This window comes from Cnephaeus nilssonii (genome assembly GCF_951640355.1).
Source record: "Cnephaeus nilssonii genome assembly, chromosome: 12".
Classification (NCBI taxonomy): Eukaryota; Metazoa; Chordata; class Mammalia; order Chiroptera; family Vespertilionidae; genus Cnephaeus; species Cnephaeus nilssonii.
The window spans coordinates 16,118,900-16,140,226 of record NC_137083.1 but is presented as its reverse complement, the minus strand read 5'-3'; the positions used below and the strand labels follow the sequence as shown (position 1 = coordinate 16,140,226).

Sequence of the window (21,327 nt, the reverse complement as noted above, 5' to 3'; positions counted from 1 at the left end):
TCCCAGATTGGAGAGGGTGCAAGCTGGGCTGAGGGACACACCCCCCACCCCGTGCACCAATTTCATGCACCAGGCCTCTAGTTTTGATATAATATATTCTAAGATTCACACATTACATTAGGGCAGAGATTTTCAATCTTTTCCTTCTCATGGCACATATACACTAATTACTAAAATTCTGCCACACGCCAAAAAATGTTATATTGTTTGCAGATCTGACCAAAAAAAAAAAAAAAAAAGGATAATTTTGATTCTTTCATACTGGACAACTATTGTCATGTGGCTGCTGTCATTTTTTTTATTTGACAATCGAAGGGAAAAGAGGTCAGTGCCCCTGACTAAATAGTCAGTATTGCATGTTTTAAAAATTCTTGTGACCCACTGTTTGAAAATCACCACATCGGGGCATCATGATTCTCAGGCACGTAAAATGTGGCTTTTTCTGGAAATAAGGTGACAAAGAACAGTGTTAGGGGTTAAGGCCTGAATGGGGCTGTGCCCAAAGGTTACTCTTCTCCAGGACACCCCCCTGCTCACAGCCTGACCTCAAAACAGATAGAGAAGGGCCTCTTGGACTCTTTAGAGGTCATGGGGATGCAGACTGATATACACATAATATTCATTTGTCATGGACTGTAATAGCTTGTTGCTGTAGAATTGTTTTAAGCCAAAGTCTGCAATGAAAATAACTCACTATGTCTGGTTATTCAGATATCATCATCATTCATTCAAATTGCTCCTATTTTTTTTTTTTTAATTAAAGCTATTCTTTGGGCTGGTCTGTTCATTGCATTCAATGTGCCAGTGACTTTTTTCAGCCTATTATCATATGTCACAATCTCATGGTAACTTGATATTTTCTGTCTTGAAATGTGTACCCCTTTTGATTTTTATTGGATCATTTATTCCGCTCTTGATTTTTGTTGCACTGTGATCTCCTGATCTCTTCTTGTAATTTTAAAAGTTCATTCTCTTTTACTTTTTCTTAGTTGACTTCTTCTTTCCACTCCTCAAAAGGTGGAGTGCCTCGGATTCTGGCTCAAGGTCCCTGTATGTCAGGGACCTTGAAGGATTTATATTTATAATAGTCACTAGAGGCCCGTGCATGAAATTCGTGCAGGGGGGTCCCTCAGTCCGGCCTGCACCCTCTCCAATCAGGGACCCCTCGGGGGATGTCTGACTCGGGCCTAAACCGGCAGTCGGACATCCCTCTCTCAATCTGGGACCGCTGTCTCCTAACTGCTTGCCTGCCTGCTTGCCTGATCGCCCCCTAACGGTTCCCCCGTCTGCCTGATCGCCCCCTAACTGCCCCCCTGCCAGCCTGGTTGCCCCCCAACTGCCCCCCTGCTGGCCTGGCCATCCCCCAACTGCCCCCCTGCCGGCCTGGTCACCCCTAATTGTCTGGAATAAAGCCGGACATCTGGAAGATGTCCGGTCACCCAGTCTAATTAGCATATTACCCTTTTATTAGTATAGATGGGCCCAGCTGGTGTGGCTCAGTGGTTGATCATAGACCCATGAACCTATAGAAGGGTTTATATTCATAACTAGAGGCCCAGTGCATGATTGAATCATGCACATGTAGGGTGCCCTACACGCTTTCGATCACAGGGGAGCTGGGTGCCTGTCCGCTGGTGCACCAGGTCTTTCAGAAGCCTCCGGTGCAGCGGAGGCTTCTGAAAGGCCTGATGCCTGAGTGGTCAGGCACCCAGCTCCCACGCTTTCTCTTTCGATCGCTGGTGCACCAGGCCTTTCAGAAGCCTCTGGCGTGGCGGAGGCTTCTGAAAGGCCTGCTGCCTGAGCGGACAGGCACCCAGCTCCCACACTTTTGCTTTCGATTGCGGGGGAGCTGAGTGCCTGTCCGCTCAGGCAGCAGGCACTCAGCTCCCCCGCTTTTGATGACCCGCGCGGCGGGACGTCAGCTCGCTGCCCCAGAGGCCCCTTCTGTGCCGCAGCACAGACATGGCGCAGATGCTGAGCTCATGCCGCTGCTGGCAACGCAGCTCAGCGTCCCGCTGGCCCAATCAGCTACCCCGGCCACCCCGAGTTCCGCCCCCCCGCGCCTCCTGGCCAATCGTGGGCATAGCGAAGGTACAGTCAATTTGCATATTTGTCTATTATTAGGTAGGATTTGGGCTGGTATAAGAATGTAATATGATATAACTTAAAGAAAAGTTAGAAACTGGAGATACCAAAAAAAAATCATCCCCCATTATCCTTTTAACAAAAGACCAGTGTAATGATTTTAGGGTGAATATGACAATCTAAAAATTCTGATATTATATCTTTGCGTAAATATTAAATCTTAATTTAAATTATGTTCTTTGGGGAAAGTAAATTGGCAAATTCTTGTAAGATTTCATGTACGGATGCTTCTCAACTTACAATGGGGTTACATCCTGATAAAAATGAAAATTCATTTAATACATCTAATCTACTGAACATCATAGCTTAGCCTAGCCTCGCTTAAACATACTTACATCTCATTGCCCCTGCCCAGCATCATGGGAGAGCATTGTACTCCACATCGTTAGCCCTGTGTTCTAGATGTACTAGGATTATATGTTGTATGGCCAGGTTTTTTGTTTTTGTTTTTAACTCAAATCCCTTCTAAGGGATAGCTCTTAGAACTTCCCCTTGCAGTTCATTCCCACTGAATCTACCTTGGCTGAGATCTCTGTTATTGTGCCTGTCATCTGTCTCATTGCATTCTGGGCTTTTCACCACATAACTATCTTTCCCTAACATAGTGGTGTGCTATTTTCTACCTTAATGATTTCTGCTGGATCACTGTTGTCAGACCATGAAGCTATGCTCCTTGGAAGTACATAACAATCTAGTTGTTCAGTCTGTCCTAGGTTCTTCTAACTCTCAGCCTTGGGGTTTTCTTTCTTGATTTGATTCTTCCATTCCAGTTTTCAATTCTTCACCCCCGTTCCCATGGTGATTCAACTCCATTGAAATGTTTAACATTTTCTGTACCCGTCATTCCATGACTGGCACGTGAGGTTCCCTTTGTCTGGAATTTTCATCAAATGGATAACTTGATTCTCTTTTTTAAAAATACCTAGTATTTTTTAAACTGTGAGTTGCCCTTCATTAAAATGTTATGAAATCAACTTATTATTCAAGACTGGCTCTTTTGGAATGGGGAGTGGAATATAATAGGGAATGTAAGGGTGTAAGTATTGTTTCATGAAAGATGTTTTATTGTGTATGAGAGGGGGGTAGGGAGAAGAAGAGAGTATGTGTTGGTTTACAAAGTGAAATTTTTGTTGTTGCCTGTATTTTGAGAATTTTGAAGCCCCTGAGTTACTGTATAAGCATCCAACTCAAGTATAATTTTATCTACAAAGCTTTCCTCTATTCCCTAGGGACAATTAATAACATATATATATATAAAGGTACTTCTTTTGAAATGGAAGTAAGAAAATCTATATCGGTATTAGAGAACATCACTTTCAACTGGGAGAAATTTATTTATAGATCTATTTCACATATGCCATGTGAGCTCCTTAAGTATGGGAATCTGTTACAATAGTATGAAGTCCAGCTGGCAATGAGGTACAGTGTAGATGCTTAATGAATACTTGGTGGATAAATGAATGAATAAACCTATGAAGAAGAAAACTGTCAGAGTCAGCTTCAGCTTTGTTTTCAAACAGGAATATGATGTACACAAATCAATTTGAAAATATTTATAGAATATCTGCTCCTTGGAAAGGTTTTTTAAGTCAACTTAAATCTTTTTGACATGAGGGTGCAGAACTGCTGTACAGATGATTGTAGAAGATTATTTGGTTGTAAGACAAACATGCATGCACAAAGGAAGATTAGTCTTCAAGCTTTTTATCCTCCGGAATCTCTGTTTCTGCCAAGTGTTCAGATGCTCATTTGGAATGTCACTGTATTGCTACAGCAGCATCCACATGCCACCATAACATCCAAGTTTTAGAAAATAGTCACATAGCTAGCTATTTGTGTATATGGAGCCAGGCTTTTGGAAAATGGATAGGATCAACATATTTTTACACTTATGTGGAATGTTTGAGTGTACTTAGGTGTGTTTTTGTTTGTTTGTTTGGTGTTGTTGTTTTTTTTTGTTTTGTGTTTTTTTTGGTGCTAATTCAACCGACAATCCATAGTCTAACTAACTTATTAGTGGTATGTTATATGTTTGTCATAACTACTTAAAGAGTAAATAGCGATTACCCTGCCAGGACACCATGGAAAGTCCACGCTCCTTAGTGGAATGAACATTGTGGTTGGAATTGTGCCTGGAAATAAGTTCCTGCAGAATAAATGTTCATAGCCAGTCTCGTTTCTGCCATCTCTTGTAAAGTGAGGCATCGTATCCCTGCTTCCTTTCTAACTCACAGAAACATTGAAGTGACGAGTTTGATACATAGTGATATTCCTCCATTTCCTCACAGAATGATAGCATTTTAGAACATTGATTTGTCATCCAATAATGCAGTGCAAGGCAGTGAAATTGGTAGCTTTGTGAAAACCTGGTCTTTGGATTCAGACAAATCTGGGGTTGAATCCCAATTCATGCCAGTTACTTGCTGAATCAACTTGACAAAATGTTTTAGCTTAATTGAGTCTCAGTTTAATTATCTATAAAATGGGGGATCAAAATATATCATTTCAGATATGTTATAGGCATTTCAGAATTAGAGATAGTGTATAAACTGTCTAACTCCATGCTGGGCATATGGCACATTATCAAAATGGTTGATAATTGTATTGTTGCTAGAAGAAAAGAGTTAGCTTGCCTCCAACATACATGGATTATTTCTTGAGCTTTGGGACTAATCCTACTCGCCTGTCATCTTAGATGAGAATAACATGAAAACTTGATTTGGGGCTGGTCTCCTGAGGGAGGAGGTACCCAGTCAGCAATTCAGATTTCATTCAGCTCCAAGTTCTTCCTTCCTTCTCGGTCTCTTTATGGATAGTCTTACGGGTTTAAATTACTAAATGAGCTTGCCTTTTGTCTTGTTTGTCTCATATTTTTATGCAATTAAAAGAAAAAAAAATCTTGATGATGCCGTCTCCCTCAGAAAGGCCACATCAAAAGGTGCAGTTGACCAAAAATAATACACACTTTTTCCAAAGACACAAACAGTTCCTTGAAAAGGATGTCATGCTGTAATTTATTTTGTAAATTTTATAAACCACAGAACATTTACTTACAGTCAAGTTTGACCTTTCTTTTTCCTTCTTTTTATGCCTACAAAGCTCCATCTTCTCTTCTTTTGAGAATAAATATAATGGCTAACATTCTCTTTAAAGTGTGTGTGTGTGTGTGTGTGTGTGTGTGTGTGTGTGTGTGTGTGTGAGTGAATATATATTCTAGATTGAATTTTATTGGGATACTGAGTTTAATTTTTAACCAGGATCCCTTGGCTTCATGCAGTAATATTTTATGGAATGCAATCACTTGTGCAAAGACCAAAGAGAGGCCCATTTGAAACTTTACAGAAAGAATATTCTGTGCTCCTAGGGTGATGGGAAATGCAATATGTGTACTAAGCTCTCCATTGCACCCCACCGAAAGCAGAGAAATCCCTATGACTGATTTGATGGTAGTAAAATCTCTTCAGGGATTTTTTGGATAAAGAAAATAATAACAAGAAATGGGCACATAATTAAGTTTCCAAAGCGCATGTGTCATAAGCATCTTATTGTCCCTTTGGAGGAGAAATTTACTATTGACTTAGGTAGACATAGTCCTGTTCTGAGCCCATTAAAAAAAGTCAGCCTTTCTGAATTCTCTGAACAATTCTCTGCTATTTCAGTTACAAGAGCATTTTGCTGTCATCGGTGTTCTCTTTTCTACTCATTATAGCAGTGTTTTACAATCACAAGGTTGCTGTAGAAACAAAAATAAACAAAGATTTGGAAAGAGACATGTTGCAGGGGCTTGTTCTGCCTCTCCTCCTGAATATGTGGATTATGTTGTTCTTTGAATATACTTTCTTCCTTGATTATCCAGCTGGTCTTCACATAAGGAGACAAAATTGAAAATTTTGTGAGCTGATTTGTGTGAAAGTTTTCCAAAGTCTTCTTAAGTTATTTTCATATCCTTTAAGAATGAATTGTTCTAAAAAGAGAGAGAAATTAGAAAATTAATGAAGGAAAGAGAAGGAAGAAGGAAGGGAGAAAAGAAAGGAGGGAAGAAGGAAGGATGAGAGGAGTAATGAAATAGGGGTAAGATAAGTTGAGTTTAAAATGTTATGGGACTAGAATCTCCATAGCTGTTCATTGTAACCATCAAGAAAAATGCATTCTACTTGGGGAGTTACAGGCATTTTGAAGGGGTTTAAGAAGGAATCAGTGGTGCATAACCTTGGAGAAGACCGTAGTCCTTCCTCCTTTGCCTCAGTGGAGGTTACCTATGACTCAGTCCTTTGTTAATTGGATGGTGCCAGACCAATTGTTCTTTTCCAGCCCTCACTTTTTTGCAAATTTGGAATAAATGATTTAGCAATACTTTTGAAACCAAAGACGGAAGACCATCTGTAAGTTACAGGACTCACATTTGGAATTATAATAAAATATTTTTTGAAAACCACTGTTGCAAAATTATAGCCACATTTTTGGCATATTAAAATGCATGATATTTATGTACTTTCATAAAATAATGATTGGAAATGGACATATATAATCATCTATACATTTCATTCTATATTGCAAAGTAAAGAATGTTCATTTCAATAAAATTTTAATATAAACTCTTGAGTAACTTCTAAAAACTCTAAATTAAGCATGTCTCAGAGTTTCCTGGTTTGGGTTTGTTAATTTTTCTATACCAAATTTCAAAATAGAGTTCAACAAAAGCAAAATCTATTAATTTTGATAACACTGTATTTGTTCATGGTAGTTACAGAAGATTCACTTTATCGATTTTGATAGGCTAGCAATCTTATAATTTTTCTCAGCTTGCTTGCTTGATTGGAGTCTGCATAGAAAGCCAGCATCATTACACATTCAGAAAAACAGCAAATATAATAATATAAATACAATATGACACTCATTGACAGCATCCCAAAAGCCAGGAAGAGTTATTGTTGAGAAAGTTTTAGTCCCAGCTCTCAGCTCACAGACACATTGAGTAATAACTTTGAATTAGTCAGAATTGTTACTGGCCATATGACACATCTTAAGCAAGGAAAGTCCCTTAGTCCCTTCAAGTATTCATTCTTCTTAAATGACAGAGTTCTAAAATTAGCAATGACATTTTAACGTTCTAAAGCAAAATAAACCTACTAAATGTCATATTTCAAACTCTTATTAAAAGAATGAACTTTATGGACTATGACTGTATATACTATTAGATATTATATTCATATATGTATATATACATAGCTATTTAGTTAAGGTATATGTTCCTAGCATATATTGTGTGGTATTAAGATATACACACATTTAGCAATATAATTATATCTTAGACCTATTATTATTTCAATTTTTAAAGTATGTGGTTTGTACATAGTTTCCTTATCCTCATCAAGGGTTCATTCCTTAAAAAAACACAGAGTACTATAATCAGCATTTTAATGTAGCAAAATAATAATATAAACTAAATAAATCCATATTGAGAACTCCAGTGTCTTTAAAAATATTTATTCTGCACGAGGAATAAATACTTTGTTCTTAGAGTGATTTGCATTTGACTCTAGAGTCCCCAGTCATCAAAGGAAAGACATACTTAGAATTGAAATCAGAAAATATAATGTCAAGTCAGTGAGTATGTAATAAAGATTTTGATCAGAATTGATCAACCAATGAACTCATATGTGTATATGCATAAACCATAGTCACAGACAATAGCGTGGGGTAGAGGGCAGGGGTGGGATGGGAGAGGTCAATGTGGGGGGATAAGGGACATATATTATACTTTGAACAATAAAGGTTTAAAAAAAAACAAAAAAATGTTGAGCTTCAGGCAATGTTTTTTAAAAAAAATAGTATATTGAGATATAATTGATGTATAACTTTTTAATGTTTAAAGTGCACAACATAATGATTTGATATAAGTATATAAAGGTTGGTGTAAAAGTAGGTTTACAGTTGTTCATATGAAAAATAATACACTAATTAATCCTATATAATAAAAGCCTAATATGCTAAGTGTTCGACCCTTTGACCAGTCACTACGATGCGCACTGACCACCAGGGGGCAGACGCTCTGACCAGTAGGTTAGCTTGTTGCTGGGGTCCGACCTATCAGGACTGGGCGAGATGGGCCGGACACGCCCTGGAGCCCTGCCAAGGTCCCTCCCCAGCCCCAATCGTGCACTGGTGGGATCCCTCAGTCTGGCCTGTGCCCTCTTGCAGTCCGGGACCCCTCAGGCGATGTCGGAGAGCCAGTTTCACCCGATCCCTGCAGGCTAGGCAGAGAGACCCCACCGGTGCACCAATCCGTGCACTGGGCCTCTAGTAAATAATAATACAAGAATAAACTGTTTTGCATACTCACAACTGTAAACCTACTTTTGCTGAACCATGTATTGCAAATTGATTACAGCAATAAGATTAGTTAATATCAGTCACCTCACAAGGTGACACTTTTTAAAAATATATATTTTTATTGATTTCAGAGAAGAAGGGAAAGGGAGAGAGAGATAGAAACATCAATGATGAGAGAGAATCATTGATTGGCTGCCTCCTGCACTCCCCCGCTGGGGATCAAGCCCATAAACCCAGGCATGTGCCCTTGACCGGAATCGAACCCAGGACTTTTCAGTCCATAGGCTGATGCTCTAGCCACTGAGCCATACTGGCTAGGGCTTTTTTTTTAAGGTGACATTTTTTTTGTCCTTGTGGTGAGGCATTTAAGATTTACTTTTAACAAATTTCAAACATTCAATAGAGTATTGTTAACTAGAGTCATCGTGGTGTACATGACATCCCCAGAACTTATAACTGGAAGCTTGTATACCTTTAGACCACCTTCAACTAATATTCTCACCCCCCACTCCCCAGGCAATGACTTTTCATATCAAATATAAGAGAAAGAAATAAGAAGAAAAAAAGTCCCTTTGATATCTTAGCTCTGAGACATAAAAAAAAATATATTTTGTGGGAGCTGCTTATGACTTTAGAGACCATCTAGATCAGTGGTCGGCAAACTGCAGCTCGCGAGCCACATGCGGCTCGTGAGCCATGGTTTGCCGCTCTGTTGACTAATGAGTTTGCCGACCACTGGGATAGGGGCTTAATCACAAGGAACAACAACAGCCTGTAATTATTGGAATCGAGAGTCTAGTTAGTGGTCAGCAAACTCATTAGTCAACAGAGCGGCAAGCCGCGGCTCTTGAGCTGCATGTGGCTCGCGAGCCGCAGTTTGCCGACCACTGATTTAGATGAATCCCTCTAACACCCTGTTTTATAGTTAAGGAAACTAATAGATGAGGGAAGACAATTTACTAAGGTCATACATTTAGGAGCAGTGCCAAGAACCAGAACCCGGCGTCTTGAGTTGGAATCCTTTGATTTTTCTACAGTCATAACTGAGGCCAGAGAATTCAGTTTTGAGATGGCACTCAGTGGCAGGTGCTGCAGAACTTGGTCCCTTATTTTACAAGCTTTTGGGGAAACCCCACCTTCCCCCCTCTCCCTCCCTTTCACACGTGTTCCAATGCTCATCAACATAAGATGATTGAAGAATAATGTCCTTTCTCTGGACAGAGTTCCTATTCTAATGTTTGATTTGCACAAATGCAAAAGAACTAGACACAGAACATACCTAAATCAGTGAACAAAAATACGTTGAGATAAGAGGAAATTCATATTGAGCAGAATTATAGAGACAAAGAAAAGGCATGTAGACACAGGAGAGGAAAGTAGACAAAACATTATATAAAGAACCTAGAGGCCTGGTGCACAAAATTTGTGCACTGGGGCGGGGGGCGATTGGGCCAAAACTGGCAGTCGGACATCCCTCTCACAATCTGGGACCACTGGCTCCTAACCGTTCATCTGCTTGCCTGCCTCATTGCCCCTGACCACTCTGCCTGCCTGCCTGATTGCCCCTAACTGCTTGCCTGCCTGCCTCATTGTCCCTAACTGCCTCTGCCTGCCTGCCTCATTGCCCCTAACTGCTCACCTGCCTGCCTCATCGCCCCTAACCACTCTGCATACCTGCCTTATCACCCCTAATTGCTCGCCTGCCTACCTGATCACCCCTAACCACTAATGCCCCGGCCCCTGCAGCTGTGGCTTCATCTGGAAGGATGTCCGGAATGACGTCCGGAAGGTCATTTGGCTGTCTGATCTAATTAGCATATTATGTTTTTATTATAGATAGCCCTAGCCAGTTTGGCTCAGTGGATAGAGCCTCAGCCAGCAGATCCAAGGGTCCCAGGTTCAATTCCAGTCAAGAGCACATACTTTGATTGAGATTCTTCCCTGTCCTGGGCCCTGGTCAGGGCTCATGCAGGAGGCAACCAATCAATGTGTTTCTCAGTGCTGACCCACTTGCGTGTGCCTTCCTTTGGTGCTTCCCCAGAAGGGGACTGGTCCAGTGGTGAGTGCAGTCCTGAGGGCAACATGAAGCGCCAGTAGCCACAGTCGCTCCCTGGAGTCTGCTTAGTGGTAGCTCGTTGAGGTGCTGCCTCCACCACTTGTCCAAGCAGGAACTGTCAGGAAGAGTTTCCCTTGGGAGCATGTACACATGCATGAGAAGGTGTGCCTGCTGTAATGTGCCTTTTTTAGAAAAATCTAAAAAGAACAGAAGTCCTGTGCCATTTGCAAGTGTGCAATTTTATAATCTGATGCTTTTCAGCAATGATGAACAATTAAGCAATAAAGAAAAATATAGGCTTGGCTTTTCACCTATAATCCATATTTGCATGATTATAATATGCCATTATACATTATGCCGGGTTTCAGAATCTGCTGTCTCAGAAGTCAAAAAGACTTGGGAATTCTAAAGGACACTTTCAAATGCATCGAGGACAGAAATGATCTATATCTGATCACATCACTGCTCTCATCAAACCACCCTGTTTCCCTTCTGACTCAGAATGAAGTCCAAAGTCTAACAAACTGGCTTTCCACGGGCACATCCTTCTCAGTTATGGACTCTTTGAGGGCAGAGCTACCACTTATTCATATCTTTGAATGCTGGCATAATCCCAATGCCTCTCACTTAACAGGAGCTCATGAATGAGTTCTGAAAGAAAACTAGGATATTGTTGAGTAACTCTATGGGGTATAATGCTTTCATGTGCTTTAAAATGCCTTCTGTTTCCCTTAAAGCCAGAGCAGTCCTCCCCTGCACTGAGCATACCCAATGAGAGAGTAACATCCTACACTGTGCACTCAGCACACACCAAGGGGAGTCATGGGAGGTCGCTTGCATGGTTCTGCTGAAGCACAACACATGACTCAGTGCAGCCAATTCTTTGTCCGTTGACTAGAAGAAAGAAATCCAGAGACCTGATTCTAACTAGGGAGGTTCCAAGTCAGAATCACATTTCTTGGAAGGAAATCCAGAATGGGATCCTTTTCTCCTTATAGTGTTTAGTGTCTGGTTACATGATCTATGTCTCCTTTTACTAGTAGTAGTCATGGTGGTATTTTTGTTTCCCTTTATTTTTATAATTTCATTGTACCCTCTAGTATGAGTCTCACCTGGGAGATGATTTGTAGGGAAGAGTAGAAGGGTTGACAGCATGACAGAATTTCCAGAGGGCAGATGATGATGACAAGGCATATATGCCTTTATCATTGCTTCCATCATCTGTTTACTAGCAAATAAATACATATACAAATCATCACTGGACCCTCTTTATCGCTCTCCTGTGGTCTGTCCACTACTTTGGTCCTATGCCTTTCTGTCTCTTTGATTTACTTCCTTAGTGGCAGAAGTACATTTTCAAGGAAATTATTCAGGGAGGGTGATTTGGAATTAAATTTCTGAGTCCTTAAATATCTTAAAGTATTTTTTATGTAAGTAACATACTTGATTGCTAGTATGTAATGGCTGGCAGTAGAATTAAAGTTTAAAAATAATTTTCCCTCACAATGTGGGGATATTCAGTGTTGCTGATTGGACTTGGGTGTCAATCTCATTCTTCGTCTCTTTTGAGGGTGACTTTTTTCTTTCGTAAGGATCTCTGGGGATTTTAACCCTTTGCACTTGCTTGCTTTTTTCTCGATTCCTTTATTCTAATGCTAACCGTGTCGAGTCACACTCGACATCCGAGTGCAAAAGGTTAAGTCTTATTAGAATATGTCTAAGTATGTATACATTTTTACATACAGAGCTTTGCATTGGTTGGACTAATCAGATCTGTAGACTTGAATTATTTTTCAGTTTCTAAAAATTATTTACTATCATTAATTGAAAATGTTTTCGCTTTTCTCAGCATTCTCAAGGACCCTATTAATCAAATATAGGACTTCTGCATTGATCCTCTATGTCTCATATTTTCCCACTTATATAGTTTATTCACTTGTTTCCTTTTATGAGGGATTACTTCAATTTTATTTTTTCAGACCTTCTATTAGTTTATGCAGTTGTAGTTTTTATCTCAAAGTGCTTCCCTTGTTCTTTGTTCTTTTTTATAATAGCATGTCTGTGTTTTAAAAATAAAATCTTTCCTTGAATCTCTTTGAGATTCTTATTTCTGTTGCCTGAATTATCTCTGTTTTTCTAACGTTGTTTATATTTATGTTTATTTTAATCTTTCCATTTTCTTCATACTACTGGCTCTCCTCATATGCTGGGAGATTTCTGCTTTGACGTGAATATTTATGAAAGTAGTAACTGGTGTCATTTTTCCCTGTGGTTGTGTAAATGGGTCAGTTGGGAGCTCATGTCAGCTGGTGTGGGATAGAGCATGTGGATGGCCAAACCCAACTTTGGAGTGAGCATTCCTGAAGATGGCTCATAGTCTCTGAATCTCCTTAAATGATAAATAAGGAAGACTGTATTTGGGGCAACAGTATCCACACTAGAAGTCTTGGCTTTCTCCAGACACATCCGTTTCTTAAGTGAGAGTCTCTGATTAATTTGCCTAGAATAAACATTGGTAACTGGCTCAGAGGAAAGGCGGTGAAGGTGTTAGGATGTACTCCTGGGCCCCTTAGCCAACTAGCATTTCTTTAACTTCTTATATTCAGTCCTGCCTCTCATTTCCTTCACTATACTTGCTTTTTTCCAGGGAGGGTTTCATTTCATAAGTGCTTTCCAATTGTTGGAAGGACTTCCACAGAAGTCACTTACATGCACATCTATGAGTTTGAGGGATTAAGCTTTTATATTTCTACTAGAGGCCCGGTGCACGAAATTCATGCACTGGGGGGATGTCCCTCAGCCCAGCCTACACCCTCTCCAATCTGGGACCCCTCGGGGAATGTCTGACTGCCGAACATCCCTCTCACAATCTGGAACTGCTGGCTCCTAACTGCTCGCCTGCCTGCCTGATTGCCCCTAACCACTTCTGCCTGCCTGCCTGATCACCCCCTAACTGCTCCCCTGCCAGCCTGATTGATGGCTGACTGCGACCCTGCTGGCCCGATCACCCCCAACTGCCCTCGCCTGCCAGCCTGATGGCCCCCAACTACCCTCCTCTGCCAGCCTGGTCACCCGCAACTGCCCTCCCCTGCTGGCCTGGTTGCCCCCAACTGCCCTCCCCTGCTGGCTTGTTCACCCCCAACTGCCCTCCCCTGCTGGCCTTATCACCCACACCTGCCCTTCCCTGCCAGCCATCTTGTGGCGGCCATCTTGTGATGACATGAGGGTGAGACACCACCTAGGCTTTTATTAGTATAGATAATAGTAGTGGAGTTATGAAAAACATTTTATTCATTTATGTCTCCATCTAGGTAAGTTTCAAATAAGTAGTTTTTTATTTTGTAACTTCACCTTCTGTTTACATGCAAAACATTTAAACTATCAATCTGATATTATTAGAAATTTGCAAATATAAAAAATTTAAAATAATTATGTCACTACTCAAGAATAATTATTTTAATATTTGGTTTAGTCCTTTCTTCCAAACACAATAGAGACTTTACTACTTTTTAAATTTTCTGTGCTCTCTAGTTTTCCCATTTCATTAAACTGTTTTGAAAATTTGAATTCTATGGATGGTCTGCATTCAGAAAATGTTTAGGTTTTATAAAGCCTAGTTGCATTCATTAGACATTGTCTCTCAAACCCAGCACTGAGGAGAAAGGGACTAGGGAGGCCTGAGAAGGCCGAAGAGGTGAATGTGAAGGCTGAAGAAGTGGGGCCAGCAGGGCTGCTGTCATGGATGAGACAGCCACATGCCCGGTGTCTCTGACCTTGGACTACTTAACATTGTGGTCTGGATTCTATTAAAGGAATTTCATGTTTTTACTTTGCAAGAGTCACCCCCTACCATGACAAGTATTTAAAAATGTGGGGTTTTTTAGTTGGAAAAGCAACATTTTCCCCAAAAGAAATTTATAGTTCAAATTTACACCAAGTTCTCATTAACTGGAGTAAGCCGGGTTTTCACTGACGCTTCAGCTTTCCTCCGTGAAACATTAGTCACTCCCCTGGAAGAAGCGGTGTTTTATAGGCAGGCAGTGGGATAAAACAGCCACAGATGTGCATGTGAAATGATGGGCTTGAGAATGTACCTGCAAAGCAATTTTTTTTTAAATTTGGAGAAACAAAGATGAAAGAAAAAAAGACAAATTGGGATGCTAAAATAACTGATTCGGTATTAAGGAAATGATAAGCTTTTGATCCATTGCAAATAGCATTTTCCTTTCCCGCTTTCTTTATTCTTGGGAAGTTCTTGAGATTGTGCCAAGTCTTTTTCACTGCAAAATTTTTAAAGGTATCCGCCATTCCCATGTGTAACTGGCTGCCTTTTTACTGCGCAGGACTGTAGTGATGCCTGTGGCCAAAGAGTTTGATCCAGACATGGTCCTAGTTTCCGCTGGATTTGATGCCATAGAAGGCCACGCCCCTCCTCTGGGGGGATACAAAGTGACAGCAAAATGTAAGTAGATCCTTTAGGGCCTCGTGAAATGCTATGATGTAACAACATCTTTTAGGTCTTTAAAATAGCACCTTTTGCATGTCTAATAAAGTTAGGTGAGACCTGAGACCGTTGAAAATGATTCAGATGGTGTTTACTGCTCTGTCAGATTCAACTCTTTGTGGAAATTGGCCTTTAAGAAAAACAAAGTTAATTTGATTCCTTTGGTGGACTTGGGGGGACAATTCAGAACCTTTATGTTTTTCAGGAGTCCCGTGTTACCATATAAAGGCAGAAGTGATAGAGCTTCTGTTTAAAATATGTTGAATGACCTAAAAGGTCATGAGTCTAGAAAAGCTATTGGACTTTTTACAATGAGAATAGAAGTAACTGTTTTTATTCCATTGTACATGGAAGTTAAAAAAAGCTATTTCCCAATAATGCTGTGCTCTCTGGTTTTGAATTGAAAGTGTGGTCCCCAGAGCTCACAAACTCTGTTCATGCCTATGGGCAATGCTCAGGATCTTCTGTTGTGTTGTAAAGATTAAATTTTTGGCTGTGTTCTTTAGCAACTAGCTACCAAATGAACAAATGAATTTTTTGTGTTTTGTTGTTTTTGATTGATGTGACAATGTAATTTGGCTAGAAAGAGTCTTTCTTGAAGAATTATTTCCTTGTTCTCTGAGTGAGAAAGCAAGACATATGCATAGTCCATGCATACAAATGTTTGCTAGCACTCTGGATAGCTATTAAGAATAGAAGGGAAAAGAAAAATTACACAGAGAATAAGATCCATCGTTGTGGTTTTTTTAGTGGGTTGAGGGGGAATGAAAACCAACAAATCAAATAACAATCTAAATAGTGTTAAGTGAGAGGGATGGATTTGGATAGAGCATGTTTAATTAATTGGACAGGAACCAAAGAACCAGCATCATGCCAACCTTTGTTTTCAGTTGGCATCTCATGTGAGAGAGTTTTCTGCCCTCTAATTGTTCCCGTAACATTGTTAGGTAGTAGCTATTTTTAACATCTACTCGTTACCCAGGGTTCTTAGTGCCTTATTGTCTATTGGAAACATATTAAAAGAAGCAACTCCACAAACACAGACAAAACATAATTCACAATTTTTGTACAGTCTAATAGAAAGGTATTTAGTAAAATCAAATGCCTTTATAACCCTTTAATTTTCTTCCTAGAATTCCACTCAAACGGAAGTTAATCTTTCCACTAGAGTTAAACCTCCTTTGAGGTTTAGTAGTTTAGTCCAAATAAAGGAAAAATAAGAGTTTATACCCCAAATTGAGGTAAACCCAAACAACAGAAAACACATGGAACAATGATGGAAATCCAGAAAAGGTGTTCCTTGTTATTAAATACAATAATCTCCCTCAGGAGTGAGAAGTATCAGAGGAATATATGTATTTGGGTCTTTCTCCCTGCCAAGGAAGCAAGTGGTAGCAAGTCCACTTCTCAAAATCAGCTAGAAGGAATTAATCTTTTTGTTTGCTTGCTCATTTGTTCATTGTGGTTTTGTTGTGTTGTTGTTGCCAAGTCAAGTTCAAATACCAAATGACATCTTGGAAGGTAGAATACCAAGTAATAGCAGCGCGATTCCTTTTGGTTATCGACATAAGAAACACGTCTTCTACTTCTTGTTACCTTCAGTACAGTGTGTCAAGACCTTCCTTATGTTGTGTGTCTTTATCCATTTTGGAGAACATTGGTCATTGCTTTCTATGCCATGATACGATTATCTATAATCTCCCCACCCTCCCGCCTCTCCTTACCTAATTCTTCCCTTCTATGTTTTTTTCTAATCAACAGGCTATATGCATCCTTACTAGGTGATATTTTACTAAGAAAAACAGACATACATTTTAAGTGATTTAATAACTAGCCCTTTCTTGAGTACCTGTAATTAATAAGGAAAAATATACAATGAGGAGAGGAAATCTTAGAACCCAAGGAGATTGTAGTCAAGGGTATCTAAAAACAGTTCACATATTTTATAGATGAGAAACCTAATTTATATTATCATCTGAAATAATTGGGGCAAAACCAAAGTGCTTATCCTGAATTTGTAGTTAGGTGAAATTGCATAAGACTCTTACTGGATTTTTTCACTAAAGAGAAAACGTTTCCTAAAATGCATGAGAATAGAGAACTTGGATGCACACTAGAGAGGCCATTTTGGTGCTAAGACACTTAGCACAGTCTGTGATAGACACTGACTAGCCCTTTGATACTTAAAGAAAAAAACAACAGAGCATAACATCTGGGCAACTGTTTGTATATGTCATCTCCTGCAGGCCTGAGCTTGCCAGCTGTGTTTTCTAGAGATGCTGCCACATTAACTGGGCAGAGGTTAGCATTACTGGACAGCTGTATCCTTATTCCCCAAATAGCTCACCCTGGGTCTCTTTGTTCAATTTCTAACACCTGGCAGATGCATTTGTATTGCTTTGGTCTGAAAGTTCTGCACAGACCATTAATATTGGGCCTTCATTGTCCCATGCCAGAAGTCATCTTCTGAAAATGAGACTAGAAATGGGCTTAATCTAAAAGTAGGTGGAAATTATAGAAGCAAATTCCTCTCCTAATGTTTTCCCATTCTGATATACAACCTCTCCCTTGTCCCAAGTAGAATGTTCAAGGACTTTAAAGAGTGGTTTTGTGATCATGGCAGAGATGCTAAAATGTTATTGTCTTAGCACATTAAATATTTTAAAATAATTTTGTTTGATATTCAGAAAGGAAAGGATAAAGTCAAAACAACTAATGGTTTTGTTTTTAAACATCTAATTAGCTACCTAATATTGTTTTAAAGAATTGGTTGAGACTATGACAGAAGTTTCAGCCCAAATATAGAGGTGGTTTAACAAGTACTATTTTTATTGGTTAGTACTATTTTTTTTCTCTCTTTTCTCATTTCTTTACATATTAACTGTTCTCTTTGAAACTACAACAAAAATATTCAGGTTTGTTTCTGATAAAGTTTAAAATAAATTATCTGAATTAAATGTTTGAAATTGATGGTGTTCTTGCCATTAACCACCCGGATGAAGGCCCAAGCTGAAAGAAATAAGTCTCTTTGTGTCCTACCATAAGCCCCACCTCAAAATTTACCTTGAAGTTATCAGTTTCTCTTTTAAAATACTCTCATTTCCATCTGATTACCTTCCAGTTACAGTTTAAGAAGGTTGTCATGACAACTGAATGCCATATTCAAACAATAAAATTGCATAAAATTGATTCACCATATTGCAGCACCCCCTGGCTTTACTGTGTTGTCATCATTGAAAAATATAATAAAGGTTCTTTAGTTCAAATTTATTTTACAAAAAAAAATATATTTTTCTTCCTTTTCAACACATTTACATATTCTGCACTTTCATTGGCTGCAGGTAGTGAATTTATATGTTGTAATTGTTTTTACCATGTGAATAAATATTTTCATTTCTTTGAAATAAGCAAAAGTCATTGTAAGATGATAGCAACATCTGATTACAAAACATGTTTCTTTAATAAACATGAAGTAGTTTACAGTTCTTGAGATAGAAACCATTTCCCTCAGCAAATACACAAGTGGGATTTTGACAAAGAATAGCTAATAGTTGGGGAAAATATCAAATAACACATCTTAGAGTCTTGCATTAGCATCTTCTCCTTGATAGAATGGTTTATCCTCTTTAGTGATCCTCTTCTTCCCTTTATCCCTGTGAATGTCTGATGGGGACAGAGCACCATTGTGGGGCAGATACATGTACAAATGAATTCCTACTTAGCTGCAAGTTACTAGTACTCCTAGTAACACAAATTCCTATGTTAGCCGGTCCTCTGAAAATAAATCCCTAAGAAGTTTAAGTGCTAAACCAGTCAACAAATAGGTGCCAAGAAATAAACCTTGTTAAACAAATGAAGCTATGCTGGTCTGTTTCAGCTGCTAATGATGGATGGATGTACTAACAAACTTCATGATTTCTACCATTTAGAACTGGCAACAGCTAGGTACTTTTATTATATTTACTCCAAGTCTTTTGTTTATAAAAGAAATAAAAGTCACTGCCTCTAAGTCCTTCCCCTCCTAAACAATGTCACAATTTGTGTTTTTTCCAGTACACACACACACACACACACACACACACACACACACATACACCATACAGTATTATATTTATTTTCGAGAGTGTGGTTTCAAATTTTTCAAATGTAGCACAAGGTAAGTATTAAATTATTATTCCGTGTATATAGTTTATGGAACTTGTTTGTTTTGCTTTTAATATATTTTTTACATACACTCAGAAATATTGATATATTCTTCTACTTTCTCTATATTAGGCCATTACGGATGGATACTATTAGGTATTTTATCTGTCCCCCTATTAATGGATCGTTGTTTCCAGGTTTTCACGATTATAAATGATGTTGAAGTGAACATCACTTCACAGGTTTTCTCTTGCCTGGGTGTTACCTCCTGCTGGCTGTTTGAGTCAGGTTGGGCTTCTGTTTCTCTTTCAGTATGTTGCCCTTGAAGATATGAGGGAAGTAGCAAAAGAAGGAAGGAATGCCTCTATCTTCCTTAACTGCTCCTTAAACTACAGCCCGTATCCCTTATCTCTCACAAACACAATCACCCACACCTCGAATCTTTCCTTTGCTCTTGACCATTTTATGCTCTGCATATCACACCCCTTCTTTCCCATTAAAATTGTCAGAGAGCATTTTGTTTGTACTAATTAATATTCTTCTGGTCTAATCCAAACATTAAGAGGGGAAATGGGTAGAAGTCATGTGACAGATAGATTTAAAAATTGTTATTTTAAGGTGTCTTCAAGAATACTTTGGACATTACATTTAAATTGAAAAGATGATTTTCTACTCAAAGCCAATTTGATTGGCTACTATTGGTGACTATGGAGGGCACTATGCCCTGAGTTGAAAGCACAGTCTGGTAATCCAGTAGACAGTGACAGTCCTGGCATGGGCTCTTGGCATGACAACAGGAATGCCACTCAGCCTCTTAAAGATTGTTTTCTTGACCTTAAAGAAACATTGATTTCATCCTGGCAGTGTTATTGTTATTTTTTATTTTTTAAAAATATTTTTATTGATTTTAGAGAGGAAGGGAGAGGGAGACAGAGATAGAAACATCAATGATGAGAGAGAATCATTGATCAGCTGCCTCCTGCACTGGGGCATATGCCTGGACTGGGAATCTAATGGTGACCACCTGGTTCATAGGTTGACATTCAACCCCTGAGCCATGCTGGCCAGGTGAGTTTTTAATTACTGTAGAAGTATATTCTAAAATGCAGAAAATAAAAGGAAAATTTTCTCAACAATAAATTACTTATCTGAATGAAATTTTTCAAGTCAAAATTATCAGCAGAGCTTTCCAAATATATATGAGAGCTTACCAGTTTGCAGATCATACTTGCTATTTGTCATGGAGCATTCTACAGAAGAACCAGTCAGGGACTTAGTCTTTGGCTCAAAATTTTCACATACCAGCTTTGTTCTACTCAGAAGCAAGGAGGAGGCCCCCTGCAAAGACAGGAGGAAGTGGATTTGCAGGACATTTATATTTATAAACATAAATATGTCTATGCAGCATAGTTACCTTGTGTACATCTAATGGCCAACATAAAGAAGCAGCATAGCTACTTAAGGGGGAAAATGTGAGTGTCTAAAAAAATAACAAAGCTTAGATTTGGGAATGATTTGATTTTGAAATGACAGCCAAAAGATGTATTCAATGAGCGCTCCACGTTTTACTAGTACCCTACCTTCATTTTCTCCCTCAATTGCCCGTTTCCTTACACCACATGACAACTCAGATAACCAAATTGTAGAAGAATATTTTCCATCTGCCTTGCTTGGTTACTGATGTCATGAAACAATCCTTAGGCTACGATGACTACTACTTAACTTTGAAGAGCAAAATTACTATAACTGTACCCTAACTGGGGCCAGATCAACCTTGCTTTTGAAAAGAAAATACATAAGCAGTGTTTGCCCGGAGGGAAGATGCCAGCTGCAACAGGAGAGCACAATGTGTCCTGAATTTCACTGATGCTAAAATGCGCTTTTTCCTATTCTAACAAGTCTGAATTGTAAGGGATGCCTCTTACATTTGATGACATTTCATTGTTGGATTAGCTATGTTCTTTTTATTTTTATAATGGTATATTAAAAATGGTCATAGTTATTTTGTGCTGTATTTGATGATACCTTAGATTTAAAGAAATATAGTAATTTACTTTTTAAAATATTGTTTTAAAAATACCAGTCAAAAACCGTAACTAAAATTGTAGCTTAGATTTCCATTTTCTATTTTCTCTCAAAGCTTGCA

At 39.0% G+C, this 21,327-nt stretch overlaps 1 protein-coding gene across 1 annotated transcript in view; it reads left to right on the top strand.

The window, feature by feature from the left end:
• Positions 1–21,327, top strand: part of HDAC9 (histone deacetylase 9) — a gene marked incomplete at its 3' end in the record, with an annotated part of 637,805 nt that overhangs the window by 504,968 nt on the left and 111,510 nt on the right. The window contains exon 22 of the mRNA XM_079785596.1: positions 14,878–14,996. Within this exon, the coding sequence (XP_079641722.1) occupies positions 14,878–14,996 (119 nt within the window). The remainder of the gene's footprint in view (positions 1–14,877; positions 14,997–21,327) is intronic.